Source organism: Anas platyrhynchos, chromosome 30 (genome assembly GCF_047663525.1).
Source record: "Anas platyrhynchos isolate ZD024472 breed Pekin duck chromosome 30, IASCAAS_PekinDuck_T2T, whole genome shotgun sequence".
NCBI classification, from domain to species: Eukaryota; Metazoa; Chordata; class Aves; order Anseriformes; family Anatidae; genus Anas; species Anas platyrhynchos.
The window spans coordinates 5,887,992-5,906,469 of record NC_092616.1 but is presented as its reverse complement, the minus strand read 5'-3'; the positions used below and the strand labels follow the sequence as shown (position 1 = coordinate 5,906,469).

Below are 18,478 nucleotides of genomic sequence, written 5' to 3'. Positions count from 1 at the left end.
AAAAACCCCTGAATCCCAAACGACCCCAAATACCCCAAACGACCCCAAATAACCAAAGACCCCAAAAGACCCTAAACGACCCCAAAAAGACCCCAAAATCCTAAATACCCCCAATGACCCAAAAACCCCCAAAACCCCCAAAACCCCAAAGACCCCAAAAGGCCCCAAAAGGCCCCAAAAGACCCCAAAAACCCCAAAAACCCAAAAAGTCCCAAAACGGCCCCAAATCTCACGGGGTCGGCGGGGGGGCGGGGCCTCCGGGCGAGGTGAGAGGTCGTGACCTCGAGGTCAGCCAATAGGGCGTCTGTGGGGTTATGGGGTCACGCGGTTATGGGGTCAGTTATAGGGTCAGGGGTTATGGGGTCATGGGGTTATGGGGTCAGGGGGTTATGGGGTCAAGGGTTATGGGGTTATGGGGTTGGGGTTATGGGGTCAAGGGTTATGGGGTCAGGGGTTATGGGGTTATGGGGTTGGGGTTATAGGGTCAGGGGTTATGGGGTCAGGGGTTATGGGGTCAGGGGTTATGGGGTCACGGGGTTATGGGGTCAGTTATAGGGTCAGGGGTTATGGGGTCAAGGGTTATGGGTTATGGGGTTATGGGGTCAGGGGTTATAGGGTCAGGGTTATGGGGTTATGGGGTTGGGGGTTATGGGGTCAGGGGTTATGGGGTTATGGGGATGGGGTTTATAGGGTTGGGGGTTATGGGGTCAGGGGTTATGGGGTCAGGGTTATGGGGTTATGGGGTCATGAGGTTGGCGGTTATGGGGTCAGGGGGTTATGGGGTCAGTTATAGGGTCAGGGGTTATGGGGTTATGGGGTCAGGGGTTATGGGGTCAGGGGTTATAGGGTCAGGGGTTATGGGGTCGGGGTTATGGGGTCAGTTATAGGGTCAGGGGGTTATGGGGTCACGGGGTGAGGGGTTATGGGGTCATGGGGTCAGGGGTTATAGGGTCAGGGTTATGGGGTTATGGGGTTGGGGTTTATAGGGTCAGGGGTTATGGGGTCAGGGGTTATGGGATCAGGGGTCATGGGGTCAGGGGGTTATGGGGTCAAGGGTCATGGGGTTTTAGGGTCAGGTTTATGGGGTCACGGGGTCACAGGGTTATGGGGTCGGGGGATATGGGGTTGGTACATATAGGGTCGGGGCTATAGGGTTGGGTATAGGGTTAGGGTTATAGGGTCAGGTATAGGGTCGGGGCTATAGGGTCAGGCTATAGGGATTGTATAGGGACAGGAAATAGGGTCAGGTATGGGGTCAGAGCTATAGGGCCGGCTATAGGGACAGGGCTATAGGGCCAGCTATAGGGTTGCTTATTGGGCTGGCTATAGGGCAGCTATAGGGTCTCTATGGGGTCTCTATAGGGTCTCGGCTATAGGGTCGGGGCTTTAGGGTCTCTATAGGGTCTCTATGGGGCAGTTATGGGGCAGTTATGCTCTATAGGGTCGGGGCTATAGGGTCGCTTATAGGGCCGGCTATAGGGCCGGCCATAGGGTCTCTATAGGGTCCCGATGGGGTCTCTCTGGGCTCCCTATGGGGCAGTTATGGGGTCCCTATGGGGTCTCTATAGGGTCGGGGCTATAGGGTCGCTTATAGGGCTGGCTATAGGGCAGCTATGGGGTCTCTCTGGGGTCTCTATAGGGCTGCTATAGGGTCGGGGCTGTAGGGCCGGCTATAGGGCATCTATAGGGTCGCTATAGGGACTTGGCTATAGGGTCAGGGCTATAGGGTCACTTATGGGGCCCGCTATAGGGTCGCTATGGGGTCCCTATGGGGTCTCTCTGGGGTCCCTATAGGGCAGTTATGGGATCCCTATGGGGTCTCTATGGGGTCTCTATAGGGTCCCTATAGGGTCATGGCTACAGGGTCGGGGCTATAGGGCAGCTATAGGGTCCCTATAGGGTCTCTACAGGGTCTCTATAGGGTTGTAATAGGGTCCGGGCTATAGGGTCCCCATAGGGTCCCGATGGGGTCTCTCTGGGCTCCCTATGGGGCAGTTATGGGGTCCCTATGGGGTCTCTATAGGGTCTCTATGGGGTCAGGGCTATAGGGTCACTTATAGGGCTGGCTGTAGGGTCCCTATGGGGTCTCTCTGGGGGAGTTATGGGGTCTCTATAGGGGCGCTATAGGGTCGGGGCTTTAGGGTCTCTATAGGGTCTCTATAGGGTCTCTATAGGGTCGCTATGGGGTCTTGGCTATAGGGTCAGGGCTATAGGGTCACTTATAGGGCCGGCCATAGGGTCTCTATAGGGTCTCTCTGGGGTCTCTATAGGGTCGCTATGGGGTCTTGGCTATAGGGTCGGGGCTATAGGGTCACTTATAGGGCCGGCTATAGGGCAGTTATGAGATCCCTATGGGGTCTCTATGGGGTCTCTATAGGGTATTGGCTATAGGGTCGGGGCTATAGGGCAGCTATAGGGTCCCTATAGGGTCTCTACAGGGTCTCTATAGGGTTGTAATAGGGTCGGGGCTATAGGGTCGCTTATAGGGCCGGCTATAGGGCAGCTATAGGGTTGCTATAGGGTCTCTATGGGGTCTCTATAGGGCTGCTATAGGGCCGGCTATAGGGCATCTATAGGGTCGCTATAGGGACTTGGCTATAGGGTCAGGGCTATAGGGTCACTTATAGGGCCGGCTATGGGGTCCCTCTGGGCTCCCTATGGGGCAGTTATGGGGTCTCTATGGGGTCTCTATAGGGTCGGGGCTATAGGGTCGCTTATAGGGCCAGCTATAGGGTCGCTATGGGGTCTCTCTGGGGTTCTCTATAGGGTCGCTATAGGGTCTTGGCTATAGGGTCGGGGCTATAGGGTCACTTATAGGGCCGGCTATAGGGCAGCTATGGGGTCTCTATAGGGTCTCTATGGGGTCTCTATGGGGTCGGGCCTATAGGGTCGGCTATAGGGCAGCTATGGGGTCTCTATGGGGTATCTTATAGGGTTGCTATAGGGTCGGGGCTATAGGGTCACTTATAGGGCCGGCTATAGGGTCCCTATGGGGTCTCTCTGGGGTCCCTATAGAGCAGTTATGGGATCCCTATAGGGTCTCTATGGGGTCTCTATGGGGTCTTGGCTATAGGGTCGCTTATAGGGCCGACTATAGGGCCGGCCATAGGGTCTCTATGGGGTCTGTATGGGGTCCCTATGGGGCAATTATGGGGCAGTTATGGGGTCCCTATAGGGCAGTTATGGGGTCTCTATAGGGTATTTATGGGGTCCCTATGGGGCAGTTATGGGGTCCCTATAGGGTCTCTATGGGGTCCCTATGGGGCAGTTATGGGGTCTCTATGGGGTCCCTATGGGGTCTCTATGGGGCAGTTATGGGGCAGTTATGGGGTCTCTATAGGGTCGGGGCTATAGGGTCGCTTATAGGGCTGGCTATAGGGCAGCTATGGGGTCTCTATGGGGTCTCTATAGGGTCTCTATGGGGCAGTTTTGGGGTCCCCCTGGGGTCCCTTTGGGGTCCCTATGGGGTCCCTATGGGGTCTCTATAGGGTCTTGGCTACAGGGTCGGGGCTATAGGGCAGCCATAGGGCAGCTATAGGGTCGCTATGGGGTCTGTATGGGGTCTCTATAGGGCCGCTATAGGGTCAGGGCTATAGGGTCGCTTATAGGGCCGGCTATAGGGTCCCTCTGGGCTCCCTATGGGGCAGTTATGGGGTCCCTATAGGGTCTCTATGGGGTTGGGGCTATAGGGTCGCTTATAGGGCCAGCTATAGGGCCGGCTATAGGGTCTCTATGGGGTCCCGATGGGGTCTCTATGGGGCAATTATGGGGTCCCTATGGGGTCCCTATAGGGTCTCTATGGGGTCCCTATGGGGTCCCTATAGGGTCTCTATGGGGCAGTTATGGGGCAGTTATGGGGTCTCTATGGGGTCTCTATAGGGTCGGGGCTATAGGGTCGCTTATAGGGCCAGCTATAGGGCAGCCATGGGGTCTCTATAGGGTCTCTATGGGGTCGGGGCTGTAGGGTCGGCTATAGGGCAGCTATAGGGTCGCTATAGGGACTTGGCTATAGGGTCGGGGGTATAGGGTCACTTATGGGGCCTGCTATAGGGTCCCTCTGGGCTCCCTATGGGGCAGTTATGGGGTCCCTATGGGGTCTCTATAGGGTCGGGGCTATAGGGTCACTTATAGGGCCGGCTATAGGGTCCTTCTGGGCTCCCTATGGGGCAGTTATGGGGTCTCTCTGGGGTCCCTATAGGGCAGTTATGGGATCCCTATGGGGTCTCTATGGGGTCTCTATAGGGTCCCTATAGGGCAGTTATGGGGTCTCTATAGGGTCTCTATGGGGCAGTTATGGGGCAGTTATGGGGCAGTTATGGCGTCCCTATGGGGTCCCTATGGGGTCCCTATAGGGCAGTTATGGGGTCTCTATAGGGTCTCTATAAGGTCCCTATGGGGCAGTTTTGGGGCAGTTATGGGGTCTCTGTAGGGTCGGGGCTATAGGGTCACTTATAGGGCCGGCTATAGGGTCCCTATGGGGTCTCTATAGGGTCCCGATGGGGTCTCTATAGGGTAGTTATGGGATCTCTATGGGGTCTCTATGGGGTCCCTATAGGGTCTCTATAGGGTATTTATGGGGTCCCCCCGGGCTCCCTATGGGGCAGTTTTGGGGCAGTTTTGGGGCAGTTTTGGGGTCCCCCCGCCCTTACCCAGCTCCTCCATGGTGGCTCCGGGTGGGGCCCCCCCGGCCCCGCCCCCCCCCCGCGGCCCCGCGATGCCCAAATATGGAAGTGGCGGCCCCGGGGGGAGGGGCACGGGGGGGGGGGAGGGGGGGGGATCCCAAAAATGGGGGGGGGGGAGGGAAGGGGGGGGGGAACCCGGGATGTGTGGGGCGGGGATCTATGGGGCAGGATCTATGGGGCTGGGATGTGTGGGGCAGGATCTATGGGGCAGGGATCTATGGGGCAGGATCTATGGGGCTGGGATCTATGGGGCTGGGACCTATGGGGCTGGGACCTATGGGATCTATAGGGATGGGATCTATGGGGCTGGGATCTATGGGGATGGGACCCACAGAATGTGTGGGGCGGGGATGTGTGGGGCTGGGACCCCCAGAATGTATGGGTCTGGAACCTCCAAAATGTGTGGGGCAGGGATATGTGGGGCTGGGAGCTGTGCGGCTGGGACCCCCAGAATATGTGGGGCAGGGACCCACAGAATGTGTGGGGCTGGGATCTATGGGACATGTGGGGCTGGGATCTATGGGGCTGGGACCCCCAGAATGTATGGGGCTGAGATGTGTGGGGCAGGGACCCCCAGAATATGTGGGGCAGGGACCTGTGGGGCTGGGATCTATGGGGCAGGGACCCACAGAATGTGTGGGTCTGGGATGTGTGGGGCTGGGACCCCCAGAATGTATGGGTCTGGAACCTCCAAAATGTGTGGGGCAGGGATATGTGGGGCTGGGAGCTGTGCGGCTGGGACCCCCAGAATATGTGGGGCAGGGACCCACAGAATGTGTGGGGCTGGGATCTATGGGACATGTGGGGCTGGGATCTATGGGGCTGGGACCCCCAGAATGTATGGGGCTGAGATGTGTGGGGCAGGGACCCCCAGAATATGTGGGGCAGGGACCTGTGGGGCTGGGATCTATGGGGCAGGGACCCACAGAATGTGTGGGTCTGGGATGTGTGGGGCTGGGACCCCCAGAATGTATGGGGCTGGAACCTCCAAAATGTGTGGGGCAGGGATATGTGGGGCTGGGATCTATGGGGCTGGGACCCCCAGAATGTGTGGGGCAGGGATATGTGGGGCTGGGACCTGTGGGATCTATGGGGCTGGGATGTGTGGGGCAGGGATCTATGGGGCAAGGACCCCCAGAATGTGTGGGGCGAGGATCTGTGGGGCTGGGACCCCCAGAATCTGTGGGGCAGGGACCCCCGGGATGTGTGGGGCAGGGATCTGTGGGGCTGGGACCTGTGGGGCTGGGATCTATGGGTCGTGTGGGGCTGAGATCTATGGGGCTGGGACCCCCAGAATCTGTGGGGCAGGGATCCATGGGGCAGGAATCTATGGGGCAGGGATCTATGGGGCAGGAATGTGTGGGGCTGGGATGTGTGGGGCTGGGATCTATAGGGCAGGGATCTATGGGGCAGGGATGTGTGGGGCTGGGATGTGTAGGGCTGGGATCTATGGGTCGTGTGGGGCTGAGATCTATGGGGCTCGGACCCACAGAATGTGTGGGGCAGGGACCTGTGGGGCTGGGATGTGTGGGGCAGGGACCCATGGAATGTGTGGGGCTCGGACCCCCGGAATCTGTGGGGCAGGGAGCTGTGGGGCTGGGATCTATGGGGCTGGGACCCACAGAATATGTGGGGCAGGGATGTGTGGGGCTGGGATCTATGGGGCAGCGCCCCCCAGAATCTATGGGGCAGAGCCCCCCGCAGCCATTTCACCTCCTTTATTGTGCGTCGCTACAACCGCGGCCCCAAAACCCCGGGAAATCGCCCCAAAACCCAGCCCCCTCCCCCTCCCCTTCCCCCCCCCCCCCCCAAAATTTGGGGCTCCCCATTTTTGGTCACCCGGGGGGGGGAAGGGCCCCAAAAACCGCGTTTTTCACCCCAAAAACGTGGGGCCTCCTTTTTGGGCCTCCGCTCGCCCGGGGAGGCCACCGAGGTCTTTTTGGAGGTCCCCAAAATTTTTTGGAGGTCCCAAAATTTTTTGGAAGTCCCCAAAATTTTTTCGAGGTCCCCAAAATTTTTTGGAGGTCCCCAAGGTCTTTATGGAGGTCCCCGGGGTCTTTTTGGAGGTCCCCAAAATTTTTTGGAGGTCCCTAATTTTTTTGGAGGTCCCCAAATTTTTTGGAAGTCCCCAAAATTTTTTGGAGGTCCCTAATTTTTTTTGGAGGTCCTCGGCCTCGTCCTTGTCACCCAAAATTGGCCTCGACACCTTCTGGAGGTCCCCAAAATTCTCCTGGGGGTCCCCAAATTTTTTGGAGGTCCCCAAAATTTTTGGAGGTCCCCAAAAATTTTGGGAGGTCCCAAAATTTTTTTTGGAGGTCCTCGGCCTCCTTTTTTCACCCAAAATTTGGCCTTGACACCTTCTGGAGGCCACCAGGGTCCCCAAGGAGGTCCCCCAAATTTTTTGGAGGTCCCCCAAATTTTTTGGAGGTCCCCAAAATTTTTTGGAGGTTCCTAATTTTTTTTGGAGGTCCTCGGCCTCGTCCTTGTCACCCAAAATCGGCCTCGACACCTTCTGGAGGTCCCCAAAATTCTCCTGGGGGTCCCCAAAATTCTCATGAAGGTCCCCAAATTCCTCGTGAAGGTCCCCAAAATTCTCCTGGAGGACCCCAAAATTCTCCTGGGGGGTCCCCAAAATTCTCCTGGAGGCCACCCCCGGCCTCCGTGTCCCCAATTTTTTTGGGGGGGTCCCCAAAAGTCTCCAAAATGTCCCCAGAGGAGGTCCCTGGGGGGGGGGGGGGCTCAGGGGGGTCCCTCCACCTCCATCGGGGGGTCCCCAAAATCTTCCTGGGGGTCCCCAAAATCCTCGGGGGGGTCCCCAAAGTCCTCGGGGGGGTCCCCAAGGTCCCCAAATTCCTCCTGGGGGTCCCCAAAATCTTCCTGGAGGTCCCCAAAATCCTCCTGGGGGTCCCCAAAATCTTCCTGGGGGTCCCCAAAATCTTCTTGGGGGTCCCCAAAGTCCTCAGGGGGGTCCCCAAAATCCTGCTGGGGGTCCCCAAAATCCCCCTGGGAGTCCCCAAAATCCTCCTGGAGGTCCCCAAGGTCCTCAGAGGTGTCCCCAAAATCTTCCTGAGGGTCCCCAAAATCCTCCCGGGGGTCCCCAAAATCTTCCTGGAGGTCCCCAAAATCCTCGGAGGTGTCCCCAAGGTCCCCAAAATCCCCCTGGGAGTCCCCAAAATCCCCCTGGGGGTCCCCAAAATCCTCTTCAACCTCTTTGAGGTGCTCCTGGAGGTCCTGGAGGTCCCCCAAATCCTCGGAGGTGTCCCCAAAATCCATCTGGAGGTCCTCAAAATCCTCCTTGGGGTCCCCAAAATCCCCCTGAGGGTCCCCAAAATCTTCCTGGGGGTCCCCAAAATCCACCTGGAGGTCCTTGAGGTCCTCCTGGGTAGACCTGAGGTCCTCGGAGGTGTCCCCAAGGTCCCCAAAATCCTCCTGGAGGTCCCCAAAATCCTCGGGGGGGTCCCCAAAATCCTCGGGGGGGTCCCCCAAATCCTCGGGGGGGTCCCCAAAGTCTTCAGGGGGGTCCCCGAGGTCCCCAAAATCCCCCTGGGGGTCCCCAAAATCCTCCTGGCCATCCTTGAGGTCCGCCTGGAGGTCCATGAGGTCCCCAAAATCCTCGGAGGTCTCCCCAAAATCTCCCTTGGGGTCTCCAAAATCCTCCCGGCCATCCCCAAAATCCTCGGAGGTGTCCCCAAAATCTTCCTGGGGGTCCCCAAAATCCTCAAGGGTGTCCCCAAAACCCCCCCGGAGGTCCCCAAAATCTCCCTTGGTGTCCCCAAAACCTCCCTCGGGGTCCCCAAAATCCTCCTGGAGGTCCTCCTGGGTAGACCTGAGGTCCTCGGAGGTGTCCCCAAATTCCCCAAAATCCTCCAGGGTGTCCCCAAAATCCTCGGGGCCGCCCCCGCCCCCCAAAAACGGCCCCACCAAGGGGTCCCCCCCCCCCCAGGGCTCCCCCATTTCCAAGCGGGGCCCCAGCCCGGGGGGGCTCAAGGCGACCGCCAAGGCCTTGGCCAAACGCCCCGGCCACCGGGCCACCCGGGCCACCTGGGCCAAGCTCCGGGCCACCCGGGGGGGGGACCCGGCCAGGAGGAGCCCGGTGGCCCGGGTGGCCAAGGGGACGCAAGCCCAACGCTCGGCCAAGGCCCAGAGGGTGGCCGGGGGGGCCACCAAGGAGGTGGCCACCACCTCCTCCAAACCGGCCACCAAGTAGCGGCGGGCCAAGGCCACGGCGCCGTCGGCCGCCCCCGGGTGGACGGGGGGGGACAATTGGGGGCAGGGGGGGCCCCGGCAGCCGTGGAGGTAGTGGAGGAGGAGGAGGAGGGGGCGGCGGGGGGCGAGGAGGAAGGCCACGGTGTCCTGGTGGGCTTCGGGGAAGGAGCCGGCCAGCATGGCTTCCAAAACGGGGGAGGAGGTGGCCAAAATGGAGCGGGTGGCCGGGAGGCCCGGGGGGGAGCCGTCGGGGAGGAGGAGGAGGTCGTGGGGGGAGAGGGAGTAAGGGCAAGGGGGTGGGGAGGGGTTGGAGGACCTCAACGGGGGTTGAGGACATGGGGTGGAGGACCTCGAGGTTGAAGGAGAAGAGTTGGAGGAGGTCGAGGAGGTTGGAGGAGGTGGGGATGGGGTGGAGGACCTCAAGGTTGGAGGACATGGGTTGGAGGACCTCAAGGAGGTTGGAGGAGAAGAGTTGGAGGAGGTTGAGGAGGTTGGAGGAGGTTGGGATGGGTTGGAGGACGTCAAAGGGGGTGGAGGACAAGGGGTGGAGGAGGTTGGAGGAGGTTGGGATGGGGTGGAGGACCTCAAGGAGGTTGGAGGAGAAGAGGTGGAAGAGGTTGAGGAGGTTGGAGGAGAAGAGTTGGAGGTTGGAGGATGTGGAGATGGGTTGGAGGAGCTCGAAGACATTGAAGGCCAAGAGTTGGAGGACCTTGAAGAGGTTGGAGGAGGTTGGGATGAGTTGGAGGACATCAACGTTTGAGAACATGGCTTGGAGGACCTCGAGGAGGTTGGAGGACATGGGTTGGAGAAGGTCAAGGAGGTTGGAGGAGGTTGGGACGGGTTGGAGGACATCAAGGAGGTTGGGGGATGTGGGGTGGAGGAGGTCGAGGAGGTTGGAGGTGGTTGGGATGAGTTGGAGGAGCTCAACCTTTGAGAACATGGCTTGGAGGACCTCGAAGAGGTTGGAGGACAAGAGTTGGAGGAGGTTGGAGGAGGTGGGGATGGGTTGGAGGACCTGGAGGACGTTGGAGGATGTGGGGTGGAGGAGGTCGAGGAGGTTGGAGGAGGTTGGGATGGGGTGGAGGACCTCGAGGAGGTTGGAGGAGAAGAGGTGGAGGAGGTTGAGGAGGTTGGAAGAGGTTGGGATGAGTTGGAGGACCTCGAGGTTGGAGGGCAAGAGTTGGAGGACCTCGAAGAGGTTGGAGGAGAAGAGTTGGAGGAGGTTGGAGGAGGTTGAGATGGGTTGGAGGACCTGGAAGAGGTTGGAGGAGGTGGGGATGGGTTGGAGGACCTCAACGGGGGTGGAGGAGAAGAGTTGGAGGAGGTTGGAGGACACAGGGATGGGTTGGAGGATCTCAAGGAGGTTGGAGGACGTGGGGTGGAGGAGGTCAAGGAGGTTGGAGGACATGGGGATGGGTTGGAGGACCTCAAGGAGGTTGGAGGAGAAGAGGTGGAGGAGGTTGAGGAGGTTGGAGGACAAGGGGATGGGTTGGAGGACCTCAATTTTTGAGAACATGGCTTGGAGGACCTCGAGGAGGTTGGAGGACAAGAGTTGGAGGACGTTGAGGAGGTTTGAGGAGGTGGAGATGGGTTGGAGGACCTCAACGTTTGAGGATGTGGCTTGGAGGACCTCAACGAGCTTTGAGGACATGGCTTGGAGGAGGTTGAGGAGGTTGAAGGACATGGGGATGGGTTGGAGGACCTCAAGGGTGGAGGACATGGCTTGGAGGACCTCGAGGAGGTTCTAAGACATGGGTTGGAGGAGGTTGGAGGAGGTTGGGATGGGTTGGAGGACCTCAAGGGGGTTGGAGGATGTGGGGTGGAGGACGTTGAGGAGGTTGGAGGACATGAGGATGGGTTGGAGGACCTCAACCTTTGAGAACATGGCTTGGAGGACCTCGAGGAGGTTCTAAGACATGGGTTGGAGGAAGTTGGATGAGGTTGGGATGGGTTGGAGGACCTGGAGGACGTTGGAGGATGTGGGGTGGAGGAGGTGGAGGAGGTTGGAGGAGGTGGAGATGGGGTGGAGGACCTCAAGGTTTGAGGGCAAGAGTTGGAGGACCTCAAAGAGGTTGGAGGAAGTGGGGTGGAGGAGGTTGGAGAAGGTTGGGATGGGTTGGAGGACCTGGAAGAGGTTGGAGGATGTGGGGTGGAGGAGGTCGAGGAGGATGGAGGAGGTTGGGATGGGTTGGAGGACGTCAAAGAGGTTGGAGGCCAAGAGTTAGAGGACCTTGAAGAGGTTGGAGGACATGAAGATGAGTTGGAGGACCTTGAGGAGGGTGGAGGATGTGGGGTGGAGGAGGTCGAGGAGGTTGGAGGAGGTTGGGATGGGTTGGAGGACCTCGAGGTTGGAGGATGTGGGGTGGAGGACCTCAACGAGTGATGAGGACATGGGTTGGAGGACGTTGAGGAGGTTGGAGGAGGTTGGGATGAGTTGGAGGAGGTCGAGGAGGTTGGAAGAGGTTGGGATGGGGTACAGGAGCTCAAGGTTGGAGGACGTGGCTTGGAGGACCTCAAGGAGGTCAGAGGATGTGGGGTGGAGGAGTTCAAAGAGGTTGGAGGATGTGGGGTGGAGGAGGTTGGAGGAGGTTGGGATGGGCTGGAGGACCTTGAGGTTTGAGGACATGGCTTGGAGGATCTCAACAAGTGTTGAGGACATGGCTTGGAGGAGGTTGAGGAGGATGGAAGAGGTTGGGATGTGTTGGAGGAGCTCGAGGTTGGAGGATGTGGGGTGGAGGACCTCAACGAGTGATGAGGACATGGCTTGGAGGACGTTGAGGAGGTTGGAGAAGGTTGAGATGAGTTGGGGGACCTCAACCTTTGAGAACATGGCTTGGAGGACCTCGATGAGCTTTGAGGACATGGCTTGGAGGACCTGGAAGAGGTTGGAGGATGTGGGGTGGAAGAGGTCGAGGAGGTTGAAGGACATGGGGATGGGTTGGAGGACCTCAAAGAGGTTGGAGGCCAAGAGTTGGAGGACCTTGAAGAGGTTGGAGGAGGTTGGGATGGGCTGGAGGACCTCAACCTTTGAGAACATGGCTTGGAGGACATCAAGGAGGTTGGAGGAGAAGAGTTGGAGGACGTCAAGGAGGGTTGAGGACATGGGGTGGAGGTCAAGGAGGTTGGAGGAGGTTGGGATGGGTTGGAGGACCTCAAGGAGGTTGGAGGCCATGAGTTAGAGGACCTCAAGGAGGTTTGGGGACACAAATTTGGGGTCGTTTGGGACATTTGGGGACACGAGGTTGGGTTGGAGGACCTCAACCGTTGAGAACATGGCTTGGAGGACCTCAAGGACGTTGGAGGACGTGGGGTGGAGGAGGTCGAGGAGGTCAAAGGACACAAATTTGGGGACATTTGGGGACATGAGGACAAATTGGAGGTCCTCGAGGTTTGGGGACACAAATTTGGGGTCGTTTGGGACATTTGGGGACACAAATTTGGGGACATTTGGGGACACGAGGACGAATTGGAGGTCCTCAAGGTTTGGGGACACGAATTTGGGGACGTTTGGGACATTTGGGGACACAAATTTGGGGATATTTGGGGACACGAGGACGAATTGGAGGTCCTCAAGGTTGGAGGACACAAATTTGGGGACATTTGGGACATTTGGGGACACGAATTTGGGGACATTTGGGGACACGGGGACAAATTGGAGGTCCTCGAGGTTTGGGGACACGAATTTGGGGTCGTTTGGGACATTTGGGGACACGAATTTGGGGACATTTGGGGACACGAATTTGGGGACATTTGGGACATTTGGGGACACGAATTTGGGGACGTTTGGGGACACGAATTTGGGGTCGTTTGGGACATTTGGGGACACGAATTTGGGGACGTTTGGGGACAAGAATTTGGGGACATTTGGGGACACGAATTTGGGGTCATTTGGGACATTTGGGGACACGAATTTGGGGACATTTGGGGACAGCGGCCCCCCGGGGCCAGCCGGGGCTTTTTGGGTGGTTTTGGGGCCCCCAAGGGGGGATTTGGGGAAATTTGGGGACGTTTGGTGGCCCGGGGGGGACGCGGGGACGTCACCGGGGGCCGCGGGGTGGCCGCGTCTTCTTCTGGGGGGACCTGCGGGGGAAGGAGGGCAAGGGTGGTCCCAAATTGCCCCAAAATGACCCCAAAATGGTCCCAAAAACCCCAAATCCCAAAATATAACCCCAAAAGAAACCAAAATCACCCGAAATGGACCCAAAACCCCCAAAATTTCCCCCAACCCCCCCAAAATGGCCTCCAAACCCACCCAATTGGTCCCAAATGGCCCTAAAATGGCCCCAAAATGGCCCCAAAAACCCCAAATCCCAAAATATAACCCCAAAAGCCCCCAAATGGCCCCAAAAGCACCCAAAATGGACCCAAAACCCCCAAAATTTCCCCCAACCCCCCCCAAAATGGCCCCCAAACCCACCCAAATGGTCCCAAAATGGCCCCAAAATGACCCCAAAATGGTCCCAAAAACCCCAAATCCCAAAATATCCCCCAAAAGCACCCAAAATATCCCCCCAAAAGCACCCAAAATCACCCAAAATGGACCCAAAACCCCCAAATTTTCCCCCAAACCCCCCGAAAATGTCCCCCAAACCCACCCAAATTGTCCCAAATGGCCCTAAAATGACCCCAAATTGGCCCCAAAAACCCAAAATCCCAAAATATCCCCCCAAAAGCACCCAAAATCACCCCAAATGAACCCCAAACCCCCAAATTTTCCCCCAAACCCCCCAAAATGGCCCCCAAACCCACCCAAATGGTCCCAAATGGCCCCAAAATGGCCCCAAAATGGTCCCAAAATCCCCAAATCCCAAAATATCCCCCCAAAAGCACCCAAAATGGCCCCAAACCACCTAAAATGGCCCCAAAACCACCCAAATGGCCCCCAAACACCCAAATTTACCCCAAACCCACCCAAATTTCCCCCCAAACAACCCAAATGGTCCCAAATGGCCCCAAATTGCCCCCAAAAACCCAAAATCCCAAAATATCCCCCCAAAAGCACCCAAAATGGCCCTAAAACCACCCAAAATGGCCCCCAAACCACCCTAAATGTCCCCCAAACCCACCCAAATGGTCCCAAATTGCCCCAAAATTGCCCCAAAATGGTCCCAAAAACCCAAAATCCCAAAATATCCCCCCAAAAGCCCCAAAATGGCCCCAAAAGCACCCAAAATGGCCCCCAAACCACCCAAAATGGCCCCCAAACCACCCTAAATGTCCCCCAAACCCACCCAAATGGTCCCAAATTGCCCCAAAATTGCCCCAAAATGGTCCCAAAAACCCAAAATCCCAAAATATAACACCAAAAGCACCCAAAATGGCCCTAAAACCACCCAAAATGGCCCCCAAACCACCCAAAATGGCCCCCAAACCACCCTAAATGTCCCCCAAACCACCCAAATGGTCCCAAATAGCCCCAAAATGACCCCAAAATGGTCCCAAAAACCCAAAATTCCAAAATATAACCCCAAAAGCACCCAAAATGGCCCTAAAACCACCCAAAATGGCCCCCAAACCACCCAAAATGGCCCCAAAACCACCCTAAATGTCCCCCAAACCACCCAAATGGTCCCAAATAGCCCCAAAATGACCCCAAAATGGTCCCAAAAACCCAAAATCCCAAAATATCCCCCCAAAATCACCCAAAATGGCCCTAAAACCACCCAAAATGGCCCCCAAACCACCCAAAATGGCCCCCAAACCACCCTAAATGTCCCCCAAACCCACCCAAATGGTCCCAAATGGCCCCAAATTGGCCCCAAAAACCCAAAATCCCAAAATATCCCCCAAAAAGCACCCAAAATCACCCAAAATGGACCCCAAACCCCCAAATTTTCCCCCAAACCCCCCAAAATGGCCCCCAAACCCACCCAAATGGTCCCAAAATGGCCCCAAATTGGCCCCAAAATGGTCCCAAAAACCCAAAATCCCAAAATATCCCCCCAAAAGCACCCAAAATGGCCCTAAAACCACCCAAAATGGCCCCCCAAATACCCAAAATGGCCCCCAAACCACCCAAAATGGCCCCCAAACCCACCCAAATGGTCCCAAATTATCCCCAAAATGGCCCCAAAATGGTCCCCAAAACCCCAAATCCCAAAATATCCCCCAAAAGCACCCAAAATATCCCCCCAAAAGGACCCAAAATCACCCAAAATGGACGCAAAACCCCCAAAATTTCCCCCAACCCCCCCAAAATGGCCCCCAAACGCACCCAAATGGTCCCAAAATGGCCCCAAATTGGCCCCAAAATGGTCCCAAAAACCCAAAATCCCAAAATATCCCCCAAAAAGCACCCAAAATCACCCAAAATGGACCCAAAACCCCCAAAATTTCCCCCAACCCCCCCAAAATGGCCCCCAAACCCACCCAAATGGTCCCAAATGGTCCCAAATGGCCCCAAAATGGCCCCAAAAACCCAAAATCCCAAAATATAACCCCAAAAGAACCCAAAATCACCCGAAATGGACCCAAAACCCCAAAATTTTTCCCCAAACCCCCCAAAATGGCCCCCAAACCCACCCAAATGGTCCCAAATGGCCCTAAAATGGCCCCAAAATGGTCCCAAAAACCCAAAATCCCAAAATATCCCCCCAAAAGCACCCAAAATGGCCCCAAAAGCACCCAAAATGGCCCCCCAAACACCCAAAATGGCCCCCAAACCACCCAAATGGCCCCAAATAAATGACCCCCAAATGTCCCCAAAACCCCAAAATATCCCCCGTAACCCCAAAATCGCCCCAAAATTCCCAAATCCCAAAATATCCCCCCAAAAGCACCCAAAATGGCCCCAAAACCACCCAAATGGCCCCCAAACCACCCAAAATGGCCCCAAACCCACCCAAATGGCCCCCAACCCCCCGAGAATGTCCCCCAAACCCACCCAAATGGTCCCAAATTGCCCCAAAATGACCCCAAAATGGTCCCAAAAACCCCAAATCCCAAAATATCCCCCAAAAAGCACCCCAAATCACCCCAAATGGACCCCAAACCCCCAAAATTTCCCCCAAACCCTCCAAAATGGCCCCCAAACCCACCCAAATGGTCCCAAAATGGTCCCAAAATGGCCCCAAAATGGCCCCCAAAACCCCAAATCCCAAAATATCCCCCCAAAGCACCCAAAATCACCCAAAATGGACCCAAAACCACCCAAATGGCCCCCAAACACCCAAATTTTCCCCAAACCCACCCAAATTTCCCCCCAAACCACCCAAATGGTCCCAAAATGGCCCCAAATTGGCCCCAAAATGGTCCCAAAAACCCAAAATCCCAAAATATAACCCCAAAAGCCCCCAAATGGCCCCAAAAGCACCCAAATGGCCCCCAAACCACCCAAAATGGCCCCCCAAACACACAAAATGGCCCCCAAACCCACCCAAATGGTCCCAAATGGCCCCAAAATTGCCCCAAAATGGTCCCAAAAATCCAAAATCCCAAAATATAACCCCAAAAGCACCCAAAAGCACCCAAAATGGACCCAAAACCCCCAAAATTTCCCCCAACCCCCCCCAAAATGGCCCCCAAACCCACCCAAATGGTCCCAAAATGGCCCCAAAATGACCCCAAAATGGTCCCAAAAACCCCAAATCCCAAAATATAACCCCAAAAGCCCCCAAATGGCCCCAAAAGCACCCCAAATGGCCCCAAAACCACCCAAATGGCCCCCAAACACCCAAATTTTCCCCAAACCCACCCAAATTTCCCCCCAAACCACCCAAATGGTCCCAAATGGCCCCAAATTGCCCCCAAAAACCCAAAATCCCAAAATATCCCCCAAAAAGCACCCAAAATGGCCCCCAAACCACCCAAAATGGCCCCCAAACCCACCCAAATGGTCCCAAATGGCCCCAAATTGGCCCCAAAAACCCAAAATCCCAAAATATCCCCCAAAAAGCACCCAAAATCACCCAAAATGGACCCAACACCCCCAAATTTTCCCCCAACCCCCCCAAAATGGCCCCCAAACCCACCCAATTGGTCCCAAATGGCCCTAAAATGGCCCCAAAATGGTCCCAAAAACCCAAAATCCCAAAATATAACCCCAAAAGCACCCAAAATCACCCAAAATGGACCCAAAACCCCCAAAATTTCCCCCAACCCCCCCAAAATGGCCCCCAAACCCACCCAATTGGTCCCAAATGGCCCTAAAATGGCCCCAAAATGGCCCCAAAAACCCAAAATCCCAAAATATCCCCCAAAAGCACCCAAAATGGCCCCAAACCACCTAAAATGGCCCCAAACCCACCCAAATGGCCCCCAACCCCCCAAAAATGTCCCCCAAATCCACCCAATTGGTCCCAAATGGCCCTAAAATGGCCCCAAAATGGCCCCAAAAACCCAAAATCCCAAAATATCCCCCCAAAGCACCCAAAATCACCCAAAATGGACCCAAAACCCCCAAATTTTTCCCCAAACCCCCCAAAAATGGCCCCCAAACCCACCCAAATGGTCCCAAATGGCCCCAAAATGGCCCCAAAATCGTCCCAAAAACCCAAAATGGTCCCAAATATAACCCCAAAAGCACCCAAAATCACCCCAAATGGACCCAAAACCCCCCAAATTTCCCCCAACCCCCCCCAAAATGGCCCCCAAATCCACCCAATTGGTATCAAATGGCCCTAAAATGGCCCCAAAATGGCCCCAAAAACCCAAAATCCCAAAATATCCCCCCAAAGCACCCAAAATCACCCAAAATGGACCCAAAACCCCCAAATTTTTCCCCAAACCCCCCCAAAATGGCCCCCAAACCCACCCAAATGGTCCCAAATGGCCCCAAAATGGCCCCAAAATCGTCCCAAAAACCCAAAATCCCTAAATATAACCCCAAAAGCACCCAAAATCACCCCAAATGGACCCAAAACCCCCCAAATTTCCCCCACCCCCCCCCAAAATGGCCCCCAAACCCATCCAAATGGTCCCAAATGGCCCTAAAATGGCCCCAAAATGGTCCCAAAAACCCAAAATCCCAAAATATAACCCCAAAAGCACCCTAAATGGCCCCAAAAGCACCCAAAATGGCCCCCAAACCACCCAAAATGGCCCCAAAACCCCACAAATGCCCCCCCAAACACCCAAATTTTCCCCCAAACCACCCAAATGGTCCCAAATGGCCCCAAATTGGCCCCAAAAACCCCAAATCCCAAAATATCCCCCCAAAAGCCCCCAAATGGCCCCAAACCACCTAAAATGGCCCCAAAACCACCCAAAATGGCCCCCCAAACTGGCCCCAAAACCACCCTAAATGTCCCCCAAACCACCCAATTGGTCCCAAATGGCCCTAAAATGGCCCCAAAATGGCCCCAAAAACCCCAAATCCCAAAATATCCCCCCAAAAGCACCCAAAATGGACCCAAAAGCACCCAAAATGGCCCCCCAAACACCCAAATTTCCCCCCAAACCACCCAAATGGTCCCAAATGGCCCTAAATTGGCCCCAAAAACCCCAAATCCCAAAATATAACCCCAAAAGAACCCAAAATCACCCGAAATGGACCCAAAACCCCAAAATTTTTCCCCAAACCCCCCAAAATGGCCCCCAAACACCCAAAATGGCCCCAAAACCACCCTAAATGTCCCCCAAACCCACCCAAA

The 18,478-nt window shown here is 56.0% G+C and overlaps 3 protein-coding genes across 3 annotated transcripts in view; all 3 read right to left on the bottom strand.

Moving 5' to 3' along the window:
* Positions 1-4,710, bottom strand: part of TGFB1I1 (transforming growth factor beta 1 induced transcript 1) — a 29,021-nt gene extending 24,311 nt beyond the window's left edge. The window contains exons 1-2 of the mRNA XM_072029527.1: positions 4,650-4,710; positions 234-304 (exon numbers count right to left, since the gene is read on the bottom strand). Of these exons, the coding sequence (XP_071885628.1) occupies positions 234-304; positions 4,650-4,662 (84 nt within the window). The 5' untranslated portion in view covers positions 4,663-4,710. The remainder of the gene's footprint in view (positions 1-233; positions 305-4,649) is intronic.
* Positions 4,711-6,482: 1,772 nt separating this feature from the next.
* Positions 6,483-9,742, bottom strand: LOC139999880 (testis-specific serine/proline-rich protein). Its single transcript, XM_072029516.1, has one exon. The coding sequence runs from the start codon at positions 9,738-9,740 to the stop codon at positions 7,422-7,424; it is 2,319 nt and encodes a 772-aa protein (XP_071885617.1). The 5' UTR covers positions 9,741-9,742; the 3' UTR covers positions 6,483-7,421.
* A 3,072-nt stretch (positions 9,743-12,814) lies between these two features.
* Positions 12,815-18,478, bottom strand: part of ARMC5 (armadillo repeat containing 5) — a 32,686-nt gene continuing 27,022 nt past the window's right edge. Inside the window, exon 7 of the mRNA XM_072029487.1 lies at positions 12,815-12,968. Coding sequence (XP_071885588.1) covers positions 12,926-12,968 — 43 coding nt within the window. The 3' untranslated portion in view covers positions 12,815-12,925. The remainder of the gene's footprint in view (positions 12,969-18,478) is intronic.